This window comes from Sorghum bicolor, chromosome 1 (assembly GCF_000003195.3).
Source record: "Sorghum bicolor cultivar BTx623 chromosome 1, Sorghum_bicolor_NCBIv3, whole genome shotgun sequence".
Classification (NCBI taxonomy): domain Eukaryota; kingdom Viridiplantae; phylum Streptophyta; class Magnoliopsida; order Poales; family Poaceae; genus Sorghum; species Sorghum bicolor.
The window spans coordinates 79,818,116-79,841,678 of NC_012870.2; the positions used below are offsets into that span (position 1 = coordinate 79,818,116).

Genomic DNA, 23,563 nt, shown 5'->3' on the forward strand with positions numbered 1-23,563 from the left:
CAGTATTAAAATCCAATTTTTTTATACCTGGAGTACTCGTAGCACGAGACAGCTGCTGACCGCTGGGATTCCTGGGAATATGAGACGCTTGCAGCTGCTTGTCGACCCTCTCCTCGCTTTTCTGTCTCTCTTTCCCTCCCGCCGAGTACGCCGCACGTGTGACGCGCATGCCGAATGGCCGGCACGCCTGACTTTCCTTTGCTTCTTCCTTTTTTTTTTTTTGCTTTTGATTCGATGCATTTTTTCTGTCTCTCTTCACTTTCCACCGCCGCTCGACCAGAGCAGATCAAAGCAGAGACTAACGTAGTATTACGTGCTCTATTATTATTATCATTATGAGCTAGCAAACACAACACCAAACAGTAGTGACGGTGACACGCTTTGGTGTTTCTTTTGGGACACACGGACTGGACGGAGGAAGAAGAAGCTGAAGGCTGAAGCAGCATGCATCAGCAACCGCCCGCGACGCAACATGACAAAAAAAAAAGGTACATTTGCCTATTTGGTGCCACGGCTCCACCACAGCTAGCGCGGCCATCCCCATCCCATCTCACTCATCGGTTAGCAGTGCGTCGACGATTGCGTGGACGCTGCCACCTTGCACGCCCCGCCACTACGGGTCCGATTTCAGGTACGAGGGTACGTTCTCGTCGCCCTCGCGTGATAGGAGATGCGACTTTGACACCCACTGTGTGTCTTTTATTTATTTATTTATTGCTATCAAAAGTAAGTATAAATAAATAAAACTAAGTGAGTCATGTGCTTTTTATTTTATTTATACTGTATTATTATTAATTTAATGCAAGAAGAAGAAGAAGAAGGAGAAGAAGAAGAAGAACGGCCATCAATTCACCTATGGATCAGCAGCGTCTCGCTCGATTGTGTGCTTCATGCACGCCCGCGGCTGTCGTCGAGGAGAAAATGGATGCAACGGGTCCAGCTTCACTTACGAGGAGATGCTCGTCACCCTTATCGCACAATATATGACGTTAACGCCAACTACCTTCTTTATTTATTATTATCAAAATTAAGTGAAATAAATAAAACTAAGTGAGTAATATGCTTTTTATTTTATTTATATTTAATAGAAGAAGAAGAAGAAGAAGAAGAAGAAGAAGAAGAAGCTCATGGCAAGAAATGCTACATTAACGTGGATTACGTCCTTTTATTTATTGTTACCAAAATTATGTAAATAAATAAAACTAAGTGAGTGTTACTTTTATTTTATTGATATTTATTTAGTAGAAGAATTAGAAAACGGGCATCCCATCGCCTGTGGATCAGCAGGACCTCCATAACTTGGACGCTGACATCTTGCATGTCATTATATTATAGAGAAAAAGATGTAATGGGTCCAATTTCAAGTACGAGGTTAGGCTCTCGTTGCTCTCTCATGACAGGAAATGTAACGTTGTTAACGCCAATCACATCCTTTATTTATTGTGATCAAAAGCATGTAATAAATAAAATTAAGTAAGTGATGTGTTTTTACTTATATTTAGGCCTGGTTTAGTTTGCGAAAATTTTTGGATTTCGCTACTGTAGCATTTTCGTTTGTTTCTGGCAAATATTATCCGATCATAGACTAACTAGGATCAAAAGATTCGTCTCGCGATTTACAGGTAAACTGTGTAATTAGTTTTTGTTTTCTTCTATATTTAATGTTTCATGCATATGCCGCGAGATTCGATGTGACGTGGAATCTTAAAAAAATTTGGGAACTAAACAATGCCTTATTAAGAAGACGAAGAATAAGAAGAAGAAGAAAAAGAAGAAGACAGCCATCTCATCACCTATGAGTTAGCAGCGCCTTGATTGTGTGGACGCTGGCGTCTTGCACGCCGCGACCGTCATCCTAGTAAAGGATGCAATGGGTACAATTCCACGTACGAGGGTAGGTTCTTGTCGTCTTCTCATAACAGGAAATATGACATTAACACTGACTAAGTCCTTTATTTATTGTTATCAAAAGTAAGTAATAACAAATAAATAAAACTAAGTGAGTGATGTATCTTTTATATTATTGATATTTAATTAATAGAAGGAGGAGGAGGAGGAGGAGAAAAATGGCCATCCCGTCGCCTATGGATCAGCAGCACCTCGATCGTGTGGATGCTGGCGTCTTGCAAAGCCTCCGACTGTTGTCCCGGAGAAATGTATGCAACGGGTCCATTTTCACGTACGAAGGGATATCTATCGTCGCCGTCGTCGTGACAGGCATCGATGTTAACTCGGATTGCGTCCTCCCAACCCAAGCGAGTCAGATCATGTCCTCGTGACAGCAGAAGAAGAAAACGGTGCGACGCCTGCTGCGGGCGTGCCAACGGGCGATCGACCGCAGCAGCATGTGTTCCTACATGTCAAAGCATCGCAGTCGCAGGTGAGGCCAACAGAACCTATCGTATCGATCGCCAAGGAAAGGAAGCAGCGAACAGCTACTGGCCATCTCCCGGCGACAGCGACGGCAACTGTTCGGGCAACTGTATATATATATCGTTGATGTCGACTGTCCGTAGCATAGATGATGATATTATGGGTTGGATAGCTCGTAGCTATATAGGCTAGCTAGGTATCACTCAGCAGCAGGGTGTGGAGTGCACCCACGGCTTTGCGTTGCCCCCGTTGTTTTGTTTCTTTTGGTGATGTGATTTACCACCGTTGGGGAATTGGGATTTGGATGCAGCAATTACTTACTTCAGTGACTTTCTTCATCCAGCAACTGTTGTTATCACTTATATATCTACCCGGCCTACAAGTACGCATCGACATATGTCGTGTGTTAGACGAAGAAATGTGTGCAGTAGCAACTCGTCACTGGATTTTTTAGAAAGGTACAGGTCGGAAGGACGACAAAAGTATGATTTCCTAATCGAACTGCGAAATCTTTCCTTCCATCTTAGGTAGAAAATAATGAGGGGGTAAAAAAAGAAAGAAAAAAGGGCCGGCAAGTTGTGTGCAATTGGGCCCTTAGGAACCTTGGAACAAGGCCCAGGGCCAACCATGCTGTGGCTCGACATAGCGGCCTGGCGAGGCGTACGTACATCGATCGGACAGTTCAGTGTATTTCGCTTTTTCAGAAACAGAAATAATTAGTTAGTCAACGACTTTCCTCCAGCAAGTGTTGTTCACACCATCGCTTGTCTAGCTACTGTTATATTAAGTACGCACCATCATGTGTCGTGTTACACTCATGTATAAGGCGGAGACACAGGTGTGCACTAACGATTTGGTTTTAGAGAGGTACAAGTCGGAGGTACCAAGGACAAAGGTATGCTTTCCTAATCGAAGCACGAAATTTTTTTCTTCCAATCTCAGATAGAAAAGCGATGGCATTGTTGATTTGTTGGGAAGGATGGGAAGCTCGACGACGACAAGGTGCAAGACGTCATAGACTGCTTGAATGAACTATTGTCGCCATATCTCATCAAATTATTGATGGGTTTAAAAGATCATGCCTTCTGCGATTTTGTGGCAGAGGTCTCTTTGTCTCTTTCGTAATGGATCGTAGGGGTTTGACATTGATATGGTTGTTTATGTTGTTTACTCATATTGTCAGTGGTTTGTTGGCTGAGTTGTCTTACCCATAGCGTTTTTTGTCGTTTTCTGTGGTAATGTTGTTTTACCTAATCTGATCTTCTTCATTAATCGGCAATATAGGGAGCTTCTACTGCTCAGTTCATTTCAAAAAAAAAGGGGGGGCGGGGGTGTAAAAAGGAGAAGGAAAAAGACCAACACATTGTGTGCGATTGGGCCTTAGGGACCATGGACCAATGCCCAGGGCCAATCACGCTGTAGCTCGATGTATATCGATCAGACAGTTCCGTGTATTGTTTCTCAAAAAAAAAAAAAGTTCCGTGTATTTCGCTTTTGGAAAACATGCAATGCAAGTACTGCAGCGAGAAATTGCAGACCAAGCGTGGGGTTTCCTCGTCATCAAAAAGAAAACTAAAGATTGCACTAAAAAAACTAAAAGTATGTTCCTCGTGCTCAAGCCTTCAACGTTCATGCTGTGTGTAGATCGTCGTGCAACAACGTTCCTGCGGTGGGTAGATCGTCGTGCAACGTACAGTACCCACAGCAGCGATGCTGCAGTCGCAAAAGCATGCGAAGCATACATGTAGAAGCCGATGCATGTTGTGTCATAGTTGCCCGGAATTGGGAACTCCAAAGAGACTGCATGCGCCGGTGCCAGCTAGGTTTAGTTAGCAACCGAGCCTCGTGAACCATGGGTCATTACACACCAGGAAAAAACACATCAAGAGCAGTACCAGGGATCGGAACTATGCAAACCATAAAACATGCACAAAACAAAACCTCTATTAATTTCCTTTCCCTATTCCGACCTTATTGGTACAAATCGTAATGCAATGCGCACTAAAGGCAACTTTACAATCGGCATGGTGGAAAACCTAGCACCTTATATTAACACGCAAAACTACCGATTGTCCACCACCAGACCTGGGCAATACAAGTTATACAAATGGGCCAAAAGGGGATGATAATGAGAAACAACAAATTACGCTTACACAATATGGCAACTGCTCCATGGAGGGGAAGGGGGAAGGGCCTTGAAACCGCCCCCAAAGAATCTAGCTCTTTCTCAGTTCAGAATCCAGCTGAAGACTACTCCGCCAGCCCTTTCGTTGCTCCACGTGTTCGTCTTGGCAGCAAGATGCTTGTGGAGATGTTAGATCCTCGTATTAAACAACTGTCATGTACATCACAACACTATTGCTTTGTTTTTTTTACTTCTCATAGCAATCCAGCAAGCATGGCACCAGGGTCATTGTATGTGGCAGGTGCTGCAGCAGGCAACTGTGGCTGGACCGGTGCACGAGGTGGGGCAGCCTGAGTCCTTGGGATACCAATCAAATGTTCCTTGACGAACTCTTTCAACCTGTTTACCAAAATCTTTCAATCAACTTTTGCATTCTCATTAGCAATAAGCCATAATTTAAAGAAAAGGAGCAAGACTATACTCGAATGTCAAATATTGGTCGCCCGAGGCAACTGTTAGCCGCAGTTGGGTCCTGTCTTGTGGATCTGTTTCAACTCTTATCTGCAAAGAGTCAAAAGATAAGCAGCAAAGTGAACAAAAATACAGGTCTTCATAAAGGGATAAAAGAACAGTTTATGAGCAAGACTGCACATATGCCACGTTTGCAAGTCACAATATAAACTGTTAAGAATGGATTAAACACTGCAAATATCAGCTTTTGCTACAGCTGACAAATGACTCAAGCACAGGATTTCTTAAGGTCTGGTATTCAGCTAAAGTGCAATTACTGTATCCATTATTCCACTGTGACAGGACAAGGGCCTACAAGCATGCATCACTAGTAAGCAGAGGCTAGGAAAACCATTTTTACAACAAGGTTTATGCCACTATGTTGTCACGGTTCTGATATTTGCCATTGCTTTTGTAATATTTAGACTCATGACATCAGCAAAATGTGTTTCGTTTATGCCAGACAGGCCACTTCGAGTGGCATGGATTGAACAAGTCTTGATTAAAATTGGTACATTAGTAGCATAAAAGTTTTACACAGTGGTGGCACGAGTCAAAAAAATACAAAAGAAATGGCAATTAACAAAATCATAATTGATGCGGTGACACAAACCTAATCTTTACTGTTTTTCATAATGTTTTCTATTATAGATCCAACTTGACGGACACCCTAATGGGCTGCTGTTCAGCAATGGAAATGAACCTTAAAAGGAAAAAAGTATTGAACCAGCATGTATTCTAAAGTCTAAAGAAGGTTGGTTTCATATCTAACTGAATTGTGCTTGTCAGTGACAAGTTGGTCTAAGAGCTAAATGAGTCAGCTTCATACCAAGGTATGGTTGACGTAGTGAAGAGTGGATTGGAGTTCAGATTGGGGTTCAGTTATTATTAAAATAAAAAAGGCTCACTACAACACTAGCCCCAAAAGAATATTACCAGGCACAGATGCGTTCAGTAACTCTAAAAATTTATCACAGGATTCATTTGTTAAGGAAAATTGCCATGGTACAGCTAAGAATATAAACAGCAGTAAATAATCATGCTTACCAGACAAAGCATGGCACGCGTTGCTTCAGAAAAGAATGTTGTGCATGCAACCAGATTGTTTGGGTTGTTATCCTAAAAAGAGCAAGAACTTCAACTGTTTGAAAAACAAAATGGCTCAAAATGGAGAGACAAATACCAAACTACATACAAGTCCGGGGGCGACAGCCAAGTGAAGGCTCATGAAAAGATTAGCCATCTCAGAAAGAGGCATTGGTTTCACACCTTTAACCTGTTCACATGAGGCCATTAGAAAGATTGCTCAGATAATCATAATGACAATATTTCAGTTTCTACATCATTCAAAAGACGACCCCCACCCCCACCGTGCCACCCCTTCCTAGGCCTTACCACTTCTTGAACCTTCAGCGAATGAACAGTCAGCGCTTTCCACTGGGGGAAAAATTCTTCAGGGGTAAGAGTTATAGGCTGCAAAAATTTATTCAATACAACAGGGAGTCGAAGTTTGGCATCCACCTGCATAAGCAAAACAAGGACATCATTGTTACCTATAAGTGAATATTCAGGCACCCAGGGAAAAAATATAATAGCATAGAAGAATCACCAAAGTTCCAAAAGTATATGAGAAATCTAGAACCGCAACATCTCTACTTGCACGGAGATTCGCAACCTCAAGTGGAACTTGCACCTACAGAAAATGACCAAGGAATTGAAGTTCGACCTGGAAGAAAACTTTAAAGGTGCGAAAGCATTATACTGCATCACTTGGTACCTGTGCTCTTGGAGGAATAGTATCGGGAACTGACGAAAGTTCCATTTTCAAATGACCAGGAGGCAAAATCAGCGCCCGCACTGACGTAAGGGCTGAAGTATTTTTGTTACCCAGGAAAAGAATAAGACGGCCATGATGGGCACGCCACTCCGCTTTCAAACCAATCTAGACACAAGGTATAGTAGAAAAAGGAAGATGTGCAACATGAGTTAGGATAAAGATGTACAGTTATGTGAAGTGATGCAACGCAACCAATTTATGCAAACCTGAATGTGAGGATCCTCATACAGCACTCCGCTATCTTTTGTGCACAATATGTGAAACTTTTCCTCGACGTTGACAGTTGGCTGTATAAAGCAGAATTCATTTCACAGGTGTCAGTAGAGAACATGCTCCTATAAAAGCATTTTTTACCAGTACAATAGTTCAACTAGTATAAAGCCTGACAAAGGAAATAAGAGTACACTAGTACCTGAACTGAGTTGGACTGATCCTCAAGGGTAGCAAGTGCCAAGTCATCAACTGGACTTTGATTAGCATTCAATCCTTGGGCAGGATTTTGCTCTACAGCAGGAGGGCCCTCTATCGCAAGAGGACCCAAAAGATCTGCCAGGAGGTCTGCGGGAGAAGTAGAATGAGATGTAGAGGGAGGTTCAGCTTTAATCTCATTGTTGATTTCAGTAATGTTTGTGTCCCTGCTCTCCACTTCGACGGGAGTCCCATTTTCTTTGGGAGCTTCAACGGGAGGCTTGGGAGCCTCTTCATAAATTACTCCACTCTCCTGAGTGTCAGAAACAGTTTGGCTTGGCATCTTCACAAGAGTGAGATGATTAGCTGGTGGTGCAGATCCATTTGCAGGGGGGTGATCAGCTACAACAAGAGCACTGGAAGTTTGTTGCTGACTACGTAGCTTTATAGCACTTTGCTCTGCTGTGTCAATTTCAGCATCTTCAGCCTTCTTCAACAGCGCAGACTACATTTGGCAAATAATCCACAGTAAGAAAAAATCCTTCGCAATGGAATAAATTGACCAAGAGAAAAGTGTATCCTAACAATGGAGTTACCTCACGTTCAGGGAATTTTGGCATTTCAGCCAACACATCTGCCAAAGCAGGGCCTTTCCTGCTTAGTTCAAAATATTCAACTGCTCTCTGTTGTATTTCAACATCAATATAACTCTCATACCTGGAACACAATATAAAGAAGAGTAACAAAAGTTCAACAACACATAAAGTGGTTGTAGTATATCACTAAAGCTTGGAACTGGAAGAATCATTTCTTACTTTTTAAATATTGTGAGGATTTGTTGCTGCAGTCCAACATCAGGAGGCTGAGTGTGCATCAATATCTTGGCATAGGTTGAGAGAAGAATAGCTACGGTACTTGTCCTGATGAAAAATCGATAGTGCATGCATCAGAACATGGTAGAAAATGACATTGAAGTTAATCAAGTATGAGCTTTCACAACTTACGATACTGTCGGAAGTTTATCATTTATAATAGCAAACAATTCCTTAGGGCTACAGCCAGGTCTCCGGGCCAAAAGATGGCCATACTCCCCAAGAAGGTAGGCACTCACCTGTATAGGTGCAAAAGAAGGATAATGTAATGCAAGAAAGAAAATATGTAGGCACAAATAGGACGGTACTTGGATACCAGGCAGATTCCATTCTCTTTTTGTAAACAAATAGAAGACAGAATAAAAGTTCTAAATTAATCAACGGGCACTTTAATGTAACAGAATATGTATTCAATATAAAGGTAAAACTATCATACTAAGGATTGTACATCATGTTTCAATGGCAACTAATATCATTTAGTAGCTCCGTAAATTCAGTCTTCATAATACAACAATTTCAGCTGATGAAAAATACCTTGACCATCGTCTCATGTAAAGCAGGCTTGTCAAGATATTCTCTCGCTTTAGCTGCAGCATATGACTGATACAGTTGCAAAAAATGAACCATAAATTCACCAAACGAAGTTGAGATGATTTTGTTCAAGTAGATATATACACAAACCTGTAGATCTTCATTGTTCGTGACAAATTGTACCACTCGATACCATATATCATCACTTACAAAATCTCCAGCTTTGTCTATAAGCTGAAGAATAACATCAACATACCTACACAAATACAAGTCAGATACAGCAAAAACTTCATGGAGATGAAATTGCATAAGTTAAAATGCGCATAGAACTAACAACACAATTTGCTATAGTTGTTAAATCCAGTAATTAAATATCAGGTTGACCACAACTATGGGCACAGTAGAAGGCTGAAGTTTATGGGAGCTGGTACATCCAATTCTGGTTAGCAAAACACCTCAAGGATGCAAACAAACATACCAAATTCATTATAATACAGTACAACATCAATACCGATTAAACATTTTAATCCGAATTAAATTGGGGTATGAAGCCCCACAAAAGTGGCAAAAAAGGAGGATAACAAGTAAAGAAGTTTTTTAGCAAATTAGGTATAGTATAGTGATAGTGATAAGAAATATTCTAATCCCTCCCTCTGATTGCATATGTAATTCAGTCCGGCCTTACGAACTCTCTAAGCATAAGTCATTGTACAGCTAAGAATTTCAAGCTAATTAACCCCTTTCTCCATAGTTCCCTGACTGAATGGTACTCATGTTCTAACAAATAGATCTGACCTCTTCATGTTCTCTTTGTTTCTCAGAAGTATTTAAGACATGCAGGAATAATGATGACATGAAATTATTTCATGGTATTGAAAAAAACAATCCTATCTACTAAAGTTCCAAAACTGAGGCTGAGAAATGTGTTTCTGACTACAAAAGGAATGAGTTATCTTTATATCTGCTTCTGTTGTCTTCATTATTGTTCTAATCATGTGTAGGTGTAGCTATATTACTCCAAAAACTCTTACTCGTAAAATGATCGGTTCAATTAATTGGCATTCCTATTTCAAAAATTTTATATTTAGAAAGATCTCCAAGCATTAAAAGACATCAAATAGTTACTGGTCCCTAAAAAATCATTCCTTATCAAGGTTATTATTAGATAACTAGATAAAGCACAGTTCTAACATGTAACTTCATGGTTGCAATGGTCACATATGTCCTACAAAAATGCTAAATTTGCAACATAGTAACTTGCAGATCCTATGATCAAAATCTTACCACAATAGTTCTGGAGCAAATTTTTCTGCAAGTATAGCTGCCTTCAGAGACAACTCTTCACGCATTGCAAATTCAGCTGTATTAAGGTACTGTGAGGTAAGAGAAGAGGATTCAGTCTTAGGAAGTAGGAACACGTGAGTAAATAAACAATAGTACACTCTCAAAAGATTAATTACCTGCAATAACTCCTCAACAATTTCCTTTGCATTTGTAACATCACACATGCCATATAATAAATCAAGAGCCCTCCGTCTAATGCTGCAATACAATAACATGAAGTTGCAGCAAAGGTGAATGTGGCACAGTTTATTGAAAAGAAGAACAGAATCCACAGAGAAGCAAAGAGCTAACATAAATTACATTCTGCACAAGTGAAAATGTTAAGCACTGTTTATTCTTAGTGTTCAGCCTTTACTAACATGGTACAATCCAAAGACACTCCCAAATGCAAGAGATTGCGAGTAACATCAGACATTCTAGGACAAATACAATATAATGAATGGGGCACTTTACACATAAAACTGAATGACTGGACCTACTACTGTGATTAAAAAATAATAAAACTGAATTCCAGCTATTCACTTGGAACTAAAAATGTATTTGTGATTCGCGTGATTTCATCTTTATCCCAACCCAGCTTGATTGAGACTAAAAGGTTTTGCTGTTGTATTCGGAGAAGTGTGGAGTTGATGTAGAAGCTGCCCTAGATAATATCATATCATCCATGGGGAAAAAGTCTGGATGTTCATGTTATACCGTTCGATTCTTTTGAGAAGTATAGAAATTTAAAGACTCGAAGAGAGTCAAACCTGATATCTGGGTCCTTCAAAGATGTAATGATCTGAGCCTGGTGCCTTTTAATGATATCCTGCACATCTGTTACTAACAGCATCCTAGTCATGTTTTCCTGAAAGATGGATCGATTACTATTTCAATATGGTAAATTTTACACTTGCACAACTTTGATGCGGAAGCAAGACTGCCAGCAAAAGGCATTATTAAGTAAATAACTAAATATTAATAAGAAATGCAATTACCAGACCAAGGTACCGAATGTTTGGCTCCCGGACTGCAATAAACTTCCCAAGAAGAGCCACACACTGTGACATCATCTCCTTTTCAGCATCCAGATGCATGACCTATATGGAGTATTATACATGCAAACAGACTTATTAAAAAGACAAGATGCCAAACTGTGATTCTGCGAAACATAAACTTATGCAGAAAAGGAAATGCCATATCGAACTGGTAGGGGGTGGGGAGGGTTAATCACTTTAAAGTCAGTACAAACTCACCAGAGCAAGAGCTTCAAAGAGAACAGCATGTGAGGCATTGTTCTTGTTAACGTTTTTAACAACATCAGTACCCATCAAAATGCGCTGTAAGACCTGAAGGATAACAACAGTATCATTATAGTCCACACATTTTTGTACAGGTGCAGTAGAAAAGTTATAAAAAAAAAAAGGTAGCACCTCAAACAAAGCTCGTCTTGCGTTGGGATCTTCAATGGTAGGGAAGTACTGAAGAGCTCTCATTGTCTTTACCTGTGAAAATAACATTTTATGCTTAGTTGAATATGTGGACCATTTCCATCCAATGCGTATACATGTTTTCCTTCAACACACATAGAACCAAAGATGTAAAAGAATTCAAATCCGCCAACACTCTCACGGTGTAACTGGTCAGCACAGCACGCCAAAGAAGTGGTTGGCTAAGCCAGCCCGGGTTCAAGTCACGGCACCATCTTCTTAAGACGAAAATCAGGGGGCGTCTCTCCCCCTGGTCGAGTTTTTTTTTTAAGAATTCAAATCCATGAAGAAATACTCTAAGATCAAACGATCTGCGCCTCTGCCATGGCCATTGCACTACCTAAGTCTACCCTGCAGAAAAAATAGTATAACTCCCTAACGATAAAAAGAAACAGGCATTCTAACAATAGCAACTCCACATGTTGAGTTTCAGTAATTAAGTCATATGGTTGCTTACTTATTATTCACAGTACAGATGCGTAAGATGGGTTTCAGGCTTGTGGTAAACTTAAAAAAACTAGCCCTGCATCATAACTTGCCTAAGTATCTTTAGAGTAAATCTTATGGAAGGTTTACGTAGCAACCGTCAAACTATACACATAATAACTAATGTGTGATATACACATGACTAATTGCTTGTGTTGCTATTTACATACCTCCACTCGCAGACTAACTGGAGTTATTGGTCAAGCTTAATAGAAGGTAACGGCCTAATGGTCACTAATTAAATACAGATCTGACCTAATTTTACTAATAAATCAAGCTGGATGAATGGATGATGGCATGAAAGGAAAGTACCTGAAGCCAAGGGGATGGAATTCCGTAGTAAGTGTACTCTTGTGGAATATCTTGATTTCTTGCTAACCTCTCCAATATTCTTACACATTTTGGAAGACAATTCCAATATGCTTCAGCATTGTTGGATACTAGTGAAACAAAAAGACTCATGACAGATGTCAGCACACCTAGATCACGTTCATCTAGAAGTTGTGCCATTCGATCCGCCCTGATATACAGAATTCAATTAGTCTATTAATTAAGTACAATATAATATAATATAATGTAACACTTTATATTCTATAATATTATTACCAGCCATCAATATTCACAACATCAGGATTCTTCCTATAAAGCCGCAGAAGGCATAGAGCAGCCTTCTTTCTGACAACAGGACGGCAACTACTTGAAATCTGACAACCATAAGATGTTTCATTAATTTCATCATACAGAAAACAGTGAAAGGGGGACATAAGCACTAAAACACTCGCTTACAAGAAGTTTCTGGACATCTGGGGCTAGTGACTCAGAAAATTCTTTCCCACCAATGTTACCTACCTGAAAAATATTCATATCAATAAAAGATGACACTGGAGACAGGAAAAAAAGGTGTTAATTGCACAGGAGGATAATATAAGAGCTAGACTATCATTCCAAACTAAAGGCATACATGTTGCAGAAATAAAAAACACTAAATAACAAGAAAATGCCTAAAATAGTAAAATTTCTTAACAGTGTGCTCTACAATTTTGACACTGCTTTAAAGATTGAGTTGTTCATTTTCCTTAATGGTATTTGTACCAATTTGATGTCCTGGACAACTTATTATATCAAAAGACAGTTTTCATGACAAAAGTGCCTTTTCTAAATCAAATGTATGCGATAGTTAGAAAAGGAAGATAGGACCAAGTCCCCAGACAAAACAGAGAAGGACACGACAGAATGGCATACCATTGTCAATGCTAAGCACTGGAAAGTCTCATTTCGTCCGATTATGTCATTCCGTACTGTATTTATTACCATTCTTAAGAAATCATTGTTCTCATTCAGTAAGCAAGATGTCACAATATAACCAACCTGCAGCATGCGTCAAAGGATAGCAATTATTAAACAGCTACACTAATAAACCTTAATTATTCTACATCAAATTTAATAATACCATTTGAGCAAAATTGCTATGACAAAGGATATTAAAACTGAATGTTATACCTGCTTCTCAGGATACTTTGGTGCAGATATCAACGAGACAGTTTCCATATGCCCAAAATCAACATCATAACCCAGCATATAAATGTAAAGCATTTTCCATACATATTTTTTCTTCTCGTATGGTGATAAGCCCTGCAAGATAAGAAATCGCATGATTTATAGCATTGGTTGCAAACTAGTGTCAATGATTTGAGGGTTTCAGGAACATTAAGGGGAGGGCTACAACTGCATGTTATAACAACATTACTTCAAGGGAAAGCAGGTTCTTGGTGATCAAGTTTTAGCTTGAATGGAAATGGTTATCTTTGGCATTCTACTTCTACACAAAGTTAACAAGAACTGCCTGCATGGTCCATATAATTTGACGCATTGGTGAAAACACAAGTACACTCATAGACAGGAAAAGAAGTTACCAGATTTGTCTATTTTTCTGTATGGGGGCAGTTTGCATGCACTGGTGAGATTAATATCCCCACATGATTAATATTGTATAGTATAGCACAGTGTGGTGCTAATATGCTATTTTATTTTAGTACTGAACTACAGAACTCCCTAGTGCAGGTCCATGAATTTAAGCACGTCCATACACAGCAAGTCTATCTGCAGTTTCGTTTCATATGTCTAACATTGAATCTTTTTCTGCAAAAATATAATGCCAAGCATGTCATGTTGCATTGTTATTGGACTACTAGTATCAAAATTCACAACAATCATTCAGATTCTGTAATCCCACAGTTAGAACACATCTCTCTTTAGAATGTAGGCAATCAGACTTGTCAAATTCTGAACGCAATTGCACAAAAAAAAATGTTGCTGACATCATATTTCGTGAACAACTTTCAAACTACACTTAACTAGGGGCAAAGCAGTGGATAGTAAGGATGGGGGTGGTCTTCCAAATGAATACCCGCGGTTTTTCTCTAGTGTAATTTTATGAACTAAATAAACAATTTCTTCCCTCATTTTTTCATTTAGTTCATTTAGCTACACTAGAGAAGAACCGCGGGTATCCGTTTGGAGCACCGTCCCCATCCTTAGTGGATAGGAGACCTTAGTATTGTCTGAACAAAAGTTATTTATTGACAGAGGAGGAGAACTATTCATCCTAAATCAACATAAGATGCTGCAAAATCTGGAGAGGGTCAAAGAAAATGAGCTAGTTGTGTGACCCTGGGGCTCAAAGGTGCACCGGCAATGCCAAAAGCCCAGCTATCTCTAACTTCTAAGAGAATCCAAATCTACCAGTTGCAGTGTGAGTTGATCATTTAATAGTTGCAAACTGTTTCCAGATAAGCACAAACAACCAAAGGCTGAAATGATTGAGCTCGAACCTAAGTCATTCGGAATGTTCAGTGTCGTGAAACACTGTTGCAACCATTTCACGACTAAGACTTAAGAGACAGCATTGCCCTTGCAGGCTCATGAGACCGAAACAGTATAGTTCAACATCATCCTATCAGACAGGAAACAAGTTTGAAACTAGGACAGCCCGAAATGACGCTGGGGAACTTGCTGTCCCGAACACACCACTAAGCACCAATTCAGCTCCGTGGAGTTCCTCAATTCTCGTCTAGCGAGACAGCTAGAGCAAAATCCCGGGCGCTCTACGCCCGAATTACGCAAATGCGTTGACAACTAGCAAGCAGCATGAAACCAAAAGTCTCCGCGAAGAGCAAGGAAGCAAGCGTGTGACCTTCTCGTTTTTGAACCGCGTGCGGATGTTGCCGAGCTCCTTGTCGACGCGGAGGCGCTCCTGCTCCTTGTTGTGGCAGTTGCGTATGTCGCTGATGAAGACGGAGAGCCCCCGCATCCCCGAGAGCGCCATCTCCTCCTGCTCCGGCCGCCGCCGCCGCCGCTAGAGAAACCCCAGATCCGCGTGTCGCCACGCGAGATCTGGCGCCCGGATCGGGGGAGCAAAACCCTACGGGGCGGCGGAATGGATCGGAGCCTCCGCGCGCGGAGTCGACGCCGGGAGGAGGAAGCTGTTTTGATTCGGCCGCGGCAGTCGTCGTAGGTGGGGCGGGGAACTGGGGGAGGTGCGGCTGATCTGCCTGCCTGTCTGCCTCGCCGGTGCGTCTGCGTGTGTTGGCTGGATTGGGGACGCTTTTCCGCTCGTTTCTGGAAGGTTTATTGCGCCTGCCAAGGAAGAGGAAAAAAATTGGCGTGACTGGTCGGGTTGAAGTTTAAACTCGTCCACGACCAGCAGGACTGGCTGCTTGGTTCTCGGGCTCCAGCCGCCCCAGGAGTGGCACAAACCTTGTGCCTATGGACACAGGCAAGCAGACCATGGGAGTAGAGAAAAGAAAGAAATTTCCTATAAGATCCTGTTTAGTTCTTGAGTTTTGCAAAATGTTTTTTATGTTTTAGGCTTTGTTTTTTTTGCAAAATAGATCTAAATACCTTGCAAAAGGTTTGGTTTGTAAAGTTTTTGCATTTGGAAGGCAAATGTGCCAAAACATGCAAAAAAAAAACGTCTCAGGTGGCGAGCCTCTCTCTTAAATGGCTACGGAATGCAAAAACTTTTTTAAGTATCTAAACACCTCATCCAAAATTCAGGAAATAAAAAACTTTACACCAAAAATACTTAATGCCAAGACTTTTTGCAAAACTCAGGAACTAAACAGGCCCATGCAGTTGCAAACAGAAGCTAAAAAACATAGAAATTTTAAATGAATAATTATTTGCATAGACCTTGAGAAAATATAGGAACTTAATTAAGAGTTGAAGTGCGTGCTAATTTCCTATAGTTTTCCACCAAAATAGCTATCAAATAAATATTTTCACACTGTCTATTTTGTTCATGTGAACCAAATGCATAAACAATAGTAATTTCTATAGAAATCCCAATCCTATGTTTTTCTTCATTTTTCCTATAAACCAAGTGGAGCATTCAGAAAAGGTCACACAAGTCACGAGCAATTCATATAGTATATTTTGGCTCTCCAACGGAGAAAGGTCAAGAACCTCTCAGAATCACCATGATCAGAGCCGAAGACAATCATCAACCTTCGCTCGACGATCCTTGCTGCACCAAGCCGTCTAGAAGTCAGCAAACTCCAAAAGTAACAAGCGAATCCCGCGGCGAAACACGATCACCAAGTGCCTCTAGATGCAAATACTCAAGCAATACACTTGGATACTCACCTAATCTCATAAAGATGATCAAACAATGACGCAATTGAGAGGGAGTGTGTTGGCTAGGCTCACAAGGTTGCTATGTCAATAAAAATGGCCAAAAACGAGAGCTTAAGCCGGCCAACAACTATATATAGACAGTCCAAACAAATAGAGTCGTAATGCTCTGGGAGCACCCTCTATCGGGAGCGTCGGACGCAGCCTAGCGCCCGACGCTGCTCTGCCAGCAGCTCTCGATTGCTGCCATGTGTCCTCAGTTAAACATGAACCGTTGATCTCCAACGGCCACTTAAACGATAACACACTTGTGCATGAGGCGTCGGACGTGCCAGGTGCTACGCATCGGATGCTCCTGTCTCACACCGGATGTTATTTAGAGAGTTCCAGAACCGCTTGAAGACGCATCGAACAACACAGTGTTCGACACACACTGTCTAAAAAAACTTCGCTCGCGACCCTGCTGACGCCACATCTCAGCGGACGCTCAATAGTGTTCCAGCCGTGTCTAATGCCACAGCGTATGACGTGTGGTGACCAACTATGTGCTACGTCAAACTCTAGTATGCATCGGGCGTTGGACCAGCATTCGACGCTCATGGTCGCACGACTTATCCAAACTTTGCCTCCGGCGCAATAGAAAAAATGCATTTCATTTCCACGAAAACATTGAATCCTGCCGCCATGTGTAAATCTTCATGTGCAAGTGTGTTAGCATTTTGTCAAAGGAGTTAGCACATTCACTAGATCCTAATGCATATGCAATGAGTTAGAGCATCTAGTGGCGCTTTGATAACCATATTCCAATACGAGGTTCACCCCTCTTGATAGTACGACTATCAGTCCTAAACCACTTGCACCCTCTATGGTGTCTTGAGTACAAACCAAAAAAAAACTCATAACCAATTATACCTTTGCCTTGACTTTTTTGTTTTTCTCTTTTTTCTTTTCCAAGCACAATCACTTGATGACAATGATGATGACGTGGCCACTTGGAGAGGCCAGGGTTAAACATAGAATTAAAGAAGTTAATCACTCATGTTGCTCACTATTTGAAGTGTACTTTACTATCTCATAAACACTTGTAACAATATGTTAGCACATAGAGTTTCGCCAATTCACCAAACCAAACCAGAGCTTACACATCAACTAATCTCCATATATAACCACTTCCTTAACATACATATCAACACAGCTGCCATCACTGTGATGTGAGTACATGACCTGGCAGGAGGCATCATCCTAAAGCAACACGAGCATCCAAATCCCAATTCAAATGAGTTTGTGATGGGCTAACCATCTTTCTGGACCTCACTCAGCCATTCTAATTCATTTGAGTTAGCTAACCATAATTCTAATATCCTGTGGACAGGATGGCGGACGCCCCTCTCTTGGATCGCAGTGAGCCGCAGCACCTGTTGCAGGGCTGGTCCAAGATGGCGGATCGTGTCACACTTGTTGTGAGCGCGATTGCCTTGGGATCCTCTATTTACCTCCTCGCTCACCAGCTTCAACTTCGCCAAGTTCAGTGTGTGACTACACCCCGAGTTTCCTCCAGCCGGTGTGTGAAATCTGTGAATGGTGTCCTTTTGCTGTATCGTTCTGGGCAAGGCTCGGCATTGCTTTGGCCCCAGACCAGCCGATGGGCGACCTTGTTCTCTCCAACAGGCCTGATGCAATTCCCAATGTTCCTGGCCCTATGCTGTTGGCAACTCTGGAAACGCAGGAACGGAGTTATCTTCAGGAACAGAGCTCTTAACATGCAGCAGGTTTTATCATCATCATGTAAAGAAGCAGCTAACGTATCGGCGCTACAGGCTGCCTGTAGCTTCTTAGAGCTTTGATAGATCAATTGTGCTCCTCCGATTCTGTATGTAGAGTTTATGAGGCTTCTTTTCTTTTCCTTTAAACTGAAAACCCTATCCTTTGAGGCATTGTATCCCCGGTGGCCTTTAAGGCCTTGTTTAGTTGGCAAAATTTTGGGTTTTTGGCTACTGTAGCACTTTCGTTTTTATTTGACAAACATTGTCCAATTATGGAGTAACTAGGCTCAAAAGATTCATCTCACAAATTACAGGTAAACTGTGCAATTAGTTTTTGTTTTCGTCAATATTTAAAGCTCCATGCATGCGACCAAAGATTCGATGTGACGGGGAATTTTGAAAATTTTTGCGAACTAAACAAGGCCTAAAAAAGAAAGAAAAAAAACGTTGACACCTGACGAATGGCTCAAGACTGGGGATCTCTACTACATAGACCGATAGATGAGGATGGATATCTCTTCGTGGTGGATCGTTGTCTGCTACATAGACGAAGATATATATCAAATATTCCTCAATCCCAAATTATAAAATTTTTTGAAGAATAAAAGCATCTTAAATTTGATTAAAATTATAAAAAAATTTATAAAGATTTATGACGACATTAAATAGATATATTATAAAAATATAATTAATAAAAAAACTTAATAGTACTTAGTTAATATCATAAATGTTATTATTTTATCATATAAATTTGGTTAAATTTTGACTCTCTAAAATTTTTAAAATGTTTTATGATTTGGAATGGAGGGAGTACAAAGGGTATAAGGTCAACATCACAGGCGACATTTTGGTATACCTGCCTTGAATTGCCTGTCTAAGAGCTGGACAAGGCCTGGCTGAACCTGTGTTGTAAACACTAAGGGGCTGTTTGGAAGCATAGTTTTAGGCCTGGTTTAGTTCTATTTTTTTTTAAAAAAAAATTCCTGTCATATCAAACCTTGCTTCACATGCATGAAGTATTAAATATAAATAAAAAATAACTAATTGTATATTTTATATGTAATTTACGAGATAAATCTTTTGAGTCTAGTTAGTCAATGATTGAACAATAATTACCAAATACAAACGAACCAAAAAAATTTAGCCAACTAAACAAGGCCTTATATCGAAAACCAGTGTAAATTACAGGCTTGGAAAATTTTACATCCTGAACTAGAAAATGCTGTTTGGATGTCACGTGAACCAACTAATTTTACCCTATCCGTCTGTAATAATAATAATAATAATAATAATAATAATAATAATAATAATAATAATAATAATAATAATAATAATAATAATAATAATAATAATAATAATAATAATAATAATAATAATAATAATAATAAATAAAAAACGCCTATCCACTCCCGCATGGAACTGACACGTATTTGCCAAAAGAATACTTTTACAGAGGAAAAACAAATAGCAGCTGCATTCTTGTGCACAAGATATTACAACCGGAAGATAATTACAGGTGAATAAAACTACAAAGCTGCCAAACAGGGCCTAAAGCTCTGAACAATTGTCCTGCTGCCTGTTGCAATCCCATAACCACCGGGGTTCCAATTAAAGGGTGCTAAGTTACACACTATATACAATAACAATAACCACTCTAAACGAAATCCACACCCATCTATCTAGCCATACAATAGATACTACTGTACTAGATTACCAGTCCAATACCACGACTAGGGCACCACACTTCAACTGTTAACTATAAATAATCTCGGTGCCCCTTATTTCACTTAACCCACTCGTTAGCTTATTTCTTATTATTACTCCCCATAGGAGTAGATGCTAGCAGTGTGGTATTGAGATTGCCGCCGGGTCTTCCTAACATCCGCTCAATATTTTCCTCCTTAATCTCGCGGAACCTCCAGAACAGAAAAATCGCACCAAGCGACAAGATTAGAGACATCAGCCGTGAATACCACGTGTGATATTTCCTCTCCATCGACACCACCGCGACAATAGTGGCCGCCAAAAACACCACTGGGTACATATGCTACAAGGGCAGAGACAAAAGGCATCAGCAAAAAAAAAAGATTAGTAGGCAGGCAGGATAAATAATATGTTAGTTTCTCATCAGAAAAGATAAATTGTACTCCTACTACTGTGTAGAAATTATCAATCAACAATAATGAAAAACATGACATGCATCAGCCAAAGGTCACAACATAAAAGTATTGTACTGGTGGGTTCAATTCAAACAAGATAAGCTCATAGTGACTAGTAGGATGCTATTGCTACCAGGCCCCCGCACCTAAAAAAAACTAACTACAGGAAGGAAGTAATTTTGGCAACACAATACTAATGTATATAACTAGCAGTAATCGAAATCGAAATGCTTGCAAGGAAACACAAACACAAATCCTCACCAGTAAAACCTTGATACACATGACCTTGACCTTGGAATGTTTGAATTGAACATCATCCTCCTCCTTCAGCCCGGTGATGTCTTTCTCAGGATCTACGGAAGGATCCGACATCTTCGTTCCTGCTCCTCAGCCCCCGACCCGGCGCGCGACAAGGACTCCTCCTCTCCTTCAGTCCCCACGGCGGCGGCGGCGGCGCTGCACGAGAAGGATCCGACGGAGGTTGACGAGAAGGATCCGGCGGATTGGAGGCACTTTCACCCCCGGCGGCGCACGATATAAAGATCGGACGCAGGTTCACGGGAAGCGGCGGAGGCCGGAGGTTCGGTTTTTATGAGGGGAGGTTCAGGCCGCTCTTTTCTAGTCGGTCACGGGCCCGCCTGTCATCGACTAGGATTACGACTACCGTCCGTGCGGTGCGGTGCGGTGCTGTCCGTCGCTTCCTTCTCTGGCTTCCTCCCTTTCTCCTCCCCTACCCGCCTCCATGCCAAAAACAGAAAATAAAAAACAGTCCCTATACCGTTCGCGAGTCATTTTTTTTAAAAATAATTTAATTATAGGTGCATAAAATTAAAAATAGTAGTTACTCCTTCCGTCCACAAATAAATGCACATCTCATTTCTCGATGAGTCAAACTTTTTTAAATTTGACTAGAAATATATCAAATATCAAATAATATCAATATTTGTATCTGCGAATAAGTATATTATGAAAGTATGTTTTATGTTCAATCTAATGATACATATTACATATGATAAATATTTGTATATATATATATATATATATATATATATATATATATATATATATATATATATATATATACAAGTGCTATTCTACACCTAGCTGTTATACTGAGCAATATATATATATAACTTAAAAATATTTGACTCCTCAGGAAATGAGATGTGCACTTATTTGTGGACGGAAGGAGTATATTTTTAAATAAGTTTATTACGAGAGTATATTTCATAATTTATCTAATAATATTACTCTCACCATAAATATTAATACTTTTCTTATATACTACTTGATTTGATCATCAAAGTAAAAAATGTGTAATTTTTTCCGCGGGGAGGGTGAGAATCATATTTCTATACGACTGAGAGACTAATATAATAATAAATAAATACACAAGCCAGTAGGTGGGTCCCTCCTCTCCGAGTATATGGTGTGAAGGTGAAAATTTTCATGTAGGCAAATCTTCACAATCTTATTCATGAGTTGTCCGCTCCATAGAGGAGCAGCCGCCGCCACTTTCATAATGAGGCCAAAACCAAAAAGTTTTCAAGATTCCCCGTCACATCGAATCTTGTGGCACATGCATGAAACATTAAATATAAACGAAAATAAAAACTAATTACACAGTTTAGCTGGAAATCACGAGACGAATCTTTTGATCCTAGTTAGTCCATGATTGGATAATATTTGTCACAAACAAACGAAAGTGCTACAGTTCAGAAAAATTTTCACTTTTCGGAACTAAACAAGGCCTGAGTTGTCCCTCTCCCTTCCCTCTTCAGGCCTTGTTTAGTTCCTAAAAATTTTCAAGACTCCCCATCATATCTCTTGCGGCACATGCATAGTATATTAAATATACATAAAAATAAAAACTAATTACACAGTTCATCTGTAAATCGCGAGAGGAATCTTTTAAGCCTAGTTACTCCATAACTGGACAATGTTTGTCAAATAAAAACGAAAGTGCTACAGTGTCAAAATCCAAAAAAATTTACGAACTAAACAAGGCCTCAATATCTCGCCACACATCGAAGAAGGGAGTGAGACTTATTTTTTTAATAAGTTTTCTATTATATTAAGTCTTTTAGAGCTAGAGTTTCTTCATGTTAAGTTTCTTGATATTAAGGATTTATATCTCCTCCTCCTTCTCCTTCCCGACAATGGCAAGAGATATGTTGGATTCATTTTCTCCATGGTGGCTCTTTTAAGATGATGGCAGCATGACGATATGGAGACTTAGTTTTGCGAACGACGATATTAAGATGGAGATGATGTCGTCGTCATGGAATAATTTTCTTCAGTTTTCTATTCATTTTGTTGTGGTTAAATCTGACCACAGTGAAGGATTAGGTAGAGTAAGTTTCATATCAATCATATTATTTGATAGCAGAAAGAAGGAAGGCAAGAAAGAATAAGTTTCTCAACTCCGCCTGTAGGAATGGTGGCCGTCGTTTGTTAGGCATTTGTTCTCAGGTCTTAAGTGTTTACAAAGCGTGGTTACAACATAGATGAAGATCGATTTCTGGATACACGTACTGTATTTCAAAGTGCTATATGATGATGCATTAAGCTATAATCTAATATAATTCTATCTAATTTTTTTATTCATGAGTTAGCTAATCGTACCATTGATGATCACCGTAAGGAGCTTATCTGGTTCTTGAGCTGTCACCATGATTTAGCGGTAATGAGGTGCCACTATCGTGGTTCTAGCTAGGATGGGGGTTCATCGTATAATCTGTAGATTGATTGTATTATTATATTACTCATAGAAATTGGCAATTCTAGCCGACTGAATTTGAATAGAAATTGGCCAATCCAGCTTTTTTTTGCCCCTAAATAAAAAACAACTATATTGTACGTACTTGTTTATAGCTGTTGTGTTTCTGCACGTGTTGAATGCAACAAGCTATTTCAAGTTCTCATCATGTCATCTTCTGTGCATCAGCGCCTTTGCTTAACATTTCTGAAATGCAGGCTAACTGTCTGCCCCGCCGGTGTGTGTCTGCGTGTGCTGACTGGATTGGGGACGCTTTTCCGCTCGTTTCTGGAAGG

The 23,563-nt window shown here is 40.1% G+C and overlaps 2 protein-coding genes across 3 annotated transcripts; both read right to left on the reverse strand.

Moving 5' to 3' along the window:
• On the reverse strand, window positions 4,293-15,638 carry LOC8078010 (AP-2 complex subunit alpha-2). Of its 2 annotated transcripts, XM_021464420.1 has the most exons (26): window positions 15,149-15,635; window positions 13,456-13,587; window positions 13,198-13,323; window positions 12,742-12,804; window positions 12,562-12,659; window positions 12,268-12,475; window positions 11,413-11,484; window positions 11,236-11,328; window positions 10,978-11,079; window positions 10,750-10,847; window positions 10,117-10,198; window positions 9,941-10,029; window positions 8,807-8,912; window positions 8,660-8,725; window positions 8,258-8,364; window positions 8,069-8,173; window positions 7,850-7,970; window positions 7,258-7,758; window positions 7,052-7,132; window positions 6,786-6,950; window positions 6,618-6,701; window positions 6,404-6,529; window positions 6,204-6,284; window positions 6,056-6,127; window positions 4,980-5,059; window positions 4,293-4,897 (listed from the first exon to the last, which is right to left on the reverse strand). In XM_021464420.1, exons 1-26 carry the CDS (start codon window positions 15,278-15,280, stop codon window positions 4,753-4,755), a joined length of 3,135 nt encoding a protein of 1,044 aa, XP_021320095.1. In that variant the 5' UTR covers window positions 15,281-15,635; the 3' UTR covers window positions 4,293-4,752. The 2 variants fall into 2 exon arrangements, with proteins under 2 accessions (XP_021320095.1, XP_021320092.1); XM_021464417.1 differs by having other exon boundaries at window positions 8,660-8,912; window positions 15,149-15,638.
• On the reverse strand, window positions 19,745-21,093 carry LOC110431760. The gene is made up of 2 exons (XM_021451299.1): window positions 20,771-21,093; window positions 19,745-20,397 (listed from the first exon to the last, which is right to left on the reverse strand). The coding sequence occupies exons 1-2, from the start codon at window positions 20,879-20,881 to the stop codon at window positions 20,155-20,157; spliced, it is 354 nt and encodes a 117-aa protein (XP_021306974.1). The 5' UTR covers window positions 20,882-21,093; the 3' UTR covers window positions 19,745-20,154.

Excerpts from the sequence above, each read along its gene's own strand:
- LOC8078010 (XM_021464417.1), bottom strand. The coding sequence starts at position 15,280 with ATGGCGCTCTCGGGGATGCGGGGGCTCTCCGTCTTCATCAGCGACATA. Across the intron at positions 12,660-12,741 it reads CAGATGTCCAGAAACTTCTT|ATTTCAAGTAGTTGCCGTCC; the intron begins GTAAGCGAGTGT and ends TATGGTTGTCAG. Across the intron at positions 8,174-8,257 it reads GATAAACTTCCGACAGTATC|GACAAGTACCGTAGCTATTC; the intron begins GTAAGTTGTGAA and ends ATTTTTCATCAG.
- LOC110431760 (XM_021451299.1), bottom strand. The coding sequence starts at position 20,881 with ATGTCGGATCCTTCCGTAGATCCTGAGAAAGACATCACCGGGCTGAAG. Across the intron at positions 20,398-20,770 it reads TGTGTATCAAGGTTTTACTG|CATATGTACCCAGTGGTGTT; the intron begins GTGAGGATTTGT and ends CTGCCCTTGTAG.